Genomic DNA, 6,890 nt, shown 5'->3' with positions numbered 1-6,890 from the left:
ATTCTTTAATCTTCAAGGACTGGAGGATCAAGGATAAAAAAGAAACGGAATGGAATTAATTGGAGGGATGCGACACTATTCTTGCACAAGAAATTCCATCTTTTAGTGTTTTGTTGATGGTGGAAAATGCTGTCTCAGGCACCGCTCTAGAATCTCCCATAAGTGTTCAATTAGGTTGAGATCTGGCGACTGAGACAGCAATGGCATATGGTTTACATGCTCAACAAACAATTGAGTGACCACTCATACCCTGTGGATGGGGGCATTGTCATCCTATGGGGTGTAGCCATGGTACCAAAATAATGGCCTGCCTAGCATTTTTATACATGACCCTAAGCATGATGGGATGTTAATTCCTTAATTAACTAAGGAACCACACCTCTGTGGAAGCACCTGCTTGCAATATACTTTGTACCCGTGCTTCTACACCTGCATTGCTTGCTGTTTGGGGTTTTAGGCTGGGTTTCTGTACAGCACTTTGAGATATCAGCTGATGTACGAAGGGCTATATAAATAAATTTGATTTGATTTGATTTGATACCCCTCATTTAGTCAAGTGTTTCCATTATTTTGTCAGTTAACTGAATATCCAAACAAGTTCAACACTTTTGACCAAACATTTTAGTTATAGATTGCACCTTTAAATATATACCATGCATACATTGCTCCCCCATTTCCTGGTTGCTAAAATTCTAATAGTTTGCCTAATTTCTGTTTATGTGAAGGAATAATAATGTGTAGTGTAGAGAATCATTATACCATCTAAACCGCTGTGAATATATTTCCATAACCCCAAATATAGTATTTTCAGCTGTTTGAAGCTGGTGCACAAACCCAAAGTAAAAGACACAAAAACTAAACTTAAGAACAGGAAGCATAGAAATAGCGCACATAAAACAGATCTACCTCTTATACTTGCTTTCAAAGAGAGGGACAGATCTATAACTCACATTTCTATGGGAATTTGGTCAGTTCGCCCAAAAAGTCACTCACCCTTTCAGTTCATCACTCTCTATTTATTGTGTTGCTAGTTTTTTTCTTCCACTATAAGAGAAAAGAGAATGAGAGAGCAAGAGAGGGGGAGAAAGAGAATGAGAGGGGGAAGAGCCAAGTGTGAGACGAAGAGGGAAAAAGAGGAAAACCTTGAACTTGTCTGTGAGGTTTAGTGTACTTTAGAAAACCCCTTGCAGGCTAAAGGATCAGAGCCTCTCTTTAAGGGTGTCAATGGAGCACAGAGAGATCGATGGGCCATGGCCAAGACACCTTTAATCAACAACACTCACTTTCCACCTTTCATCTCTCTCTCTCTCTTTCTTTCTCTTTCTTTCTCTCTCTCCCACTTTCTCTCTCTTTTTGTCTCTCTCGCTCCCCCCTCCCTCGCTCCCCCTGCTTTGGCTCGCCAACGGCATCAGTTTATCCCTCCCTTTCTGCTCTCCGTCTGTCCATTCTCTCCTATCTTTCATCTCTGAAAATGTGAAGTGTTCTAAGAAGCAGGCTTCATGGTCATTTTTAACGGGCATAACTGTCCAATCTGTGCCTGAGCAGAATTCATCAAATAGACCTTATGTAGCAGAATCCTTTGGATTGATGGAGGCAGTTATTGACAGGAGAGTGATAGCTCAGCGGTGTAATTCTGTTGCAGCCTACAGTAGAACAAGGTACCGCATCATTGTGCATCTGTGAGATCTTGGAAGACGCCAATGAAAAATGGTGGAGTGATATCACCACTTTCCCTTAAACTTTTTCTGCAAAACAAGTTTTTATCTCTCCCTCTTTCTCTCTCTCTTCAGAGTATTGTATTTTTGAATTGCCGTTGAATTAGCTATGTAAATAGGTTGGATTGTGCCAATAAAGTTTGTTCTAAAATCAATCTCTCGCTCTCTATTTCTCTGTAGGTTCTGTCTGTTCCCCACAGAAGATTGGTGTGCTGTAGCCGTCTGTTTGAGGTGACGGACGTCAACAAGGCCCAGAAACAGGCAGCCCACCAGAGAGAAGTCTTCCTCTTCAATGACCTTATCGTGGTAAGACTCCCTGACACCGGACTGACTCTGCAAAGGATTGTGGGAAATATAGTATTGTCTTCAGAAGGGATGATCAATTTACTACACCCCTCTGAGGATTATAGGGGGACATTGTTATGGGATTATAGTACTGCAAATGTCTACGTGTTTGGATTTAATTGATTTGCGCCACAATTGCTTTTGGGAAGTGTGGTGTCACCTGATCTAAAGTAGTAACCTTTGTAAACTATACAGCGATGAACTCACTATCAACTTGGTTGTAGTCGACTCGTGAAGTGTGGTCACAGTCATATAAAGCAGCTTGTATTTCCTGCCAAACATATTCAAGGCATGTAATTCCCAGGAAGTTTCTCACAGGGACCCATTTTCTGAAGACTACATCCCTAGTTTCTATTTTGTTTCATGACTCATTTCTTAAATAATAGATGGTACAGTAGGTTAAACGGAGTCCGCAGTGAACTTATACACTCAAGCCTAGAGAAAGAAAATAACTACCGGGGTCAGTAATGAAGTCCAAGCTTCAGTCATTCATTTGGTCCAAGTCACATCGAATGGGCCTCGGAGTTAATCATAGATTAAATAGCCGAGAGATCGATGTCTGTTATAGTTAATAAACCCATTAGGGCAACTCCAAATGTTATCTATGTGATGTATTAAACTACTCCCATAATTCCACTGGTTCTCATCTTAATCTGTCTCGAACAAAAACTGGGGGAGAGAAAATAAAAATGAAAGTGTTTCTCTGTTGCCTGCGCTGCTGTTGAAAAGTAATTGTGCCCCGAAGGGAGGAGGGGAGTTTTGAAAATGCTTATTCTTTGCCGGGCCAGACAAAAATCCTCTTGCGACGTCTTGGCGGAAAACTGTTGATTCGGCACAAAGAGAGTGTCATAATTACTTCAATCGCTGAACCTCATTTTGTAAGCGTGAAAAAAAATGAGGGCGCACTCTCGAGGTTTACGCAATTACACGTAATTAAGAGGGCGGGTTCCTGCGAGACCTTGTTTCTCACGACTACTCAGAGAGTAGGGTCTGTGATAAGTTTGCAATCTTCATATTTATTTTACTGTGTGAAATGAATTGTCAGGGTGTTCTTCTTTACGAGTTAATCATCATTCTTGAGGTTCCAACACTCTCGTCTGCAGCAGTGGATGTGTCACGGTGATGTATTGGTTTAATATGGCGGCTTACCAAAAAGGCCCTGCAGTATCAGCACTGAGGAGATACTCTCATCTTTCTCTATCTGTGGTGTTTCTATACTGTATGAGAGCTCCCCTCTCTCTCTCTCTCTCTCTCTCTCTCTCTCTCTCTCTCTCTCTCTCTCTCTCTCTCATTATTTCCCTCATTATATCTCTACCCATAAGGCATAGCTGTTTTCCCCCACACACTCACAAACACATCCTTGAAAAAATATACAAAGTTGCAGTGCTGTTATGTCACATTCACTGGAAACTGGATTTGTCACAGAGAGAAAGCTATACTGTGTAAATTGTCTCTCTGAAGGTTATTAGTAGGATGATATGAATATTCTGTGTTGATCCTCTCTGACCGATGATGGATTTCTTATACTTTATTTTAACACGGAGGTCACATTGAGACTGGAATGTTTTTTTCTCCAGTGCCTTGAACACCCATGTGAAGCAAACTTCAAAGCCTGTTGAAAGCAAGGCTTAAAACCTTACCCCAACCATCACCTAAACCCAACCCTAACCTGACAATAACACCTGCAGTGCTGACTGAGATTGAAGAGAAAGGCTTTGACAATAATAGAAGAGAATAATAATTGCTGCCCATCTGTTACAATGGAAACAAGGTTTACTCTGCTCCCACAACACAGTTATTGGAGGTTAAGTGTCTTGCTCAAGGGCACAAGGGTGATGGATGGGGCTTGTCCACATTCTTTAGGCGACTTCTCTAACCTCTAAGCTACCTATGTTTGTTATGCTCTTTGGGGCTGTTTTCCAGTCACAGTTAGTCCTGGAATAAAAAGCAAGCTCAATGCAGAATCTCAATTGAAAATGCCTTTTAAGTCCAGGATTAGGATTGATCTGTGTCCATAAAACCACACTAATATGTTTTTGAAGTGGAACAGAAGACATCCTGAATAGGTTCTTATTTTGATGTTCTGATTGACATCTCCGTCTTTCCTTTATTGAGGAAACATGCACTTACTACGAGTGTGATATGTGGTTCTCTCACCTAGCTATTTTAAGATAAGTGTCTTTTTACCCTCAGATCCTGAAGCTGTGCCCGAAGAAGAAGAGTTCAGCAGCCTACACCTTCTGTAAAGCCCTGGGCCTCCTGGGCATGCACTTCACACTGTTTGAGAACGAGTGTAAGTCACCTAACACCAGCATCACTACTCACCCTCCAAAGGAGAGAGAGAGAGACTGGGAAAGAGAGAGAGACTGGGAGAGAGAGAGAGACTGGGAGAGAGAGAGACTGGGAGAGAGAGAGAGACTGGGAGAGAGAGAGAGACTGGGAGAGAGAGAGAGACTGGGAGAGAGAGAGAGACTGGGAGAGAGAGAGAGAGACTGGGAGAGAGAGACTGGGAGAGAGAGAGAGACTGGGAGAGAGAGAGACTGGGAGAGAGCGAGAGACTGGGAGCGACTGGGAGAGAGAGAGAGACTGGGAGAGACAGAGACTGGGAGAGAGAGAGACTGGGAGCGACTGGGAGAGAGAGAGAGAGACTGGGAGAGAGCGAGAGACTGGGAGAGAGAGAGAGAGAGACTGGGAGAATGAGAGTGTGGGACGAAAACTTTTTCTTAACCGATGTTGCCATGGCAACTCAAAGTGAAACAAGCAGTAAGCTGTGCAGAAATATGTTATCTTGATCTGCAAGTAGATCCTTCAAAGTACATCCCTTTTTGAGACATTTACACCACTATCATAGAATAGGACAGCAGCAAAGAGAGGAGGGATATAAACGGTGGGAGGGAGAGAGAGGGAGAATGTAGTGAAAACAGCAAAGGGAATGAAGCAGATAAATGGTGCTAGCAACCCCAGTCACATAGATTACCCAGAATACATTGTGTTAGCCTTGATTTAAGTACATCATACATAACTCCATTTATTTGGATAAAAAGACATATTACGTAGCCAACCCCAAGGTTATGGGTTTGTACCTTCAGAAAGTATTCGTACCCCTTGACTTATTCCACATTTTGTTGTGTTACAGCCTTAATTCTCATCCATCGACACACAATACCCCATATTGACAAAGTGAAAACGTGTTTTTCGACATTTTTGCAAATGTATTGAAAATGATATACAAAACCATCTCATTTACAGAATTATTCACAACCATGAGTCAATACATGTTAGAATCCCCTTTGGCAGCGTTTACAGCTGTGAGACCTTCTGGGTAAGTCTATGAGTTTTGCACATCTGCATTGTACCAAATTTGCCCATTATACTTTTAAAAATGCTTCAAGCGCTGTCAAGTTGGTTGTTGATCATTGCTATAGCCAACCATTTTCAGGTATTGCCATAGATTTTCAAGACGATTTAAATCAATACTGTAACTAGGCCACTCAGGAACATTCAATATCGCTACGTTAAGCAACTCCAGTGTATATTTGGCCTTGAGTTTCAGGTTACTGTCCTGCTGAAAGGTGGATTTGTCTCCCAGTGTCTTTTAGAAATCAGACTGAACCAGGTCTAGGATTTTGCCTGTGCTTAGCTCTATTCCGTTTCTCTTTCTGTATAAAAAATACTCCCTTGCCGATGACAAGCATACCCATAACATGATGCAGACACCACCATGCTTGAAAATATGAAGAGGTACTCAGTGATGTGTCGGATTTGCAGCAAATATAACGGACATAAAGTTATTTGTCACATTTTTTTTGCAGTTTTACTTTAGTGCCTTATTGCAAACAGGATGCATGTTTTTCAATATTTTTATTCTGTACAGGCTTCTTTTCACTCTGTCATTTAGGTTAGTATTTTGGAGGTAACTGTTTTAAAGTCACCATTGGCCTCTGAACAGTTTCCTTCCACTCCGACATCTGAGTTAGGAAGGACGCCTGTATCTTTGTAGTGACTGGGTGTATTAATACACCACCTAAAGTGTCATTAAAAACATCAATAGGTTTCCTTCTTTGCGAGCCATTGGAAACCCTTCCAGATCTTTGTGGTTGAATCTGTGTTTGAAATTCACTGCTCAGCTGAGTCATTCAAAAATCACATTAAACACTATTATTGTACACTATTATTGAGTCCATGCAATTTATTATGTGACTTGTTAAGCACATTTTTACATACATGCATACATAATACATACATGCATGCATACATGAAACTGCCAAACCAACATATTTGCATGGAATGTATCAGCATCAAAACCTAACAGGTTGTGCAATTGAAAGCCAGCCAACCCAGAAGGGTTGAGTTATAGTCACGGGGATTTGGCAGGGAGAAGAAATGTATGTGTTGATAATGGAATCAGACCCGGTCGCGCGGGGTTATTGGAAAAAGGGGAGTTTGGATGTGGCCCCCTATCTAGTTTCTCCTCCTGATCCTCCCACCACTCTGCATTCAGCCAGGCAGGTGATATTTTCATATGAAATCTATCATACAGGGATATTCTTTTCTTCACGCCTCAGGCATGAAAGATGCAGTGCCTCCATCGTCAAAGTGCCATTTAAAAGAGCGAAGGGGAGAGCGAGGCGCGCCGGAGCACGGATAGTGAGAAATGAAAACAGAAAACAGTAGCGACTAATCTCATTTCCCCAATGAATTTATTGCCTCTTTTGCCTCATTCCCTTCTTTGGGGAAGGAGAAAAAAAGCATTCTGATGTTTTTTGTTGCTACTGTGTCAGTTGAAGATGTGAGAAAATGGTTCATTCTTTAGTTACCTGGCTGTGATGG

General features: G+C 41.7%; 1 protein-coding gene across 1 annotated transcript in view; it reads left to right on the top strand.

Moving 5' to 3' along the window:
• The first annotated feature begins 1,877 nt into the window (after positions 1-1,877).
• Positions 1,878-6,890, top strand: part of LOC109886332 (IQ motif and SEC7 domain-containing protein 3) — a 30,615-nt gene continuing 25,602 nt past the window's right edge. The window contains exons 1-2 of the mRNA XM_031818714.1: positions 1,878-2,021; positions 4,254-4,353. Of these exons, the coding sequence (XP_031674574.1) occupies positions 4,326-4,353 (28 nt within the window). The 5' untranslated portion in view covers positions 1,878-2,021; positions 4,254-4,325. The remainder of the gene's footprint in view (positions 2,022-4,253; positions 4,354-6,890) is intronic.

This window comes from Oncorhynchus kisutch, unplaced genomic scaffold (assembly GCF_002021735.2).
Source record: "Oncorhynchus kisutch isolate 150728-3 unplaced genomic scaffold, Okis_V2 scaffold1569, whole genome shotgun sequence".
Lineage (NCBI taxonomy): Eukaryota > Metazoa > Chordata > Actinopteri > Salmoniformes > Salmonidae > Oncorhynchus > Oncorhynchus kisutch.
Note: the sequence above shows the minus strand (reverse complement) of the source record. Positions and strands in the feature narration are given on the sequence as shown.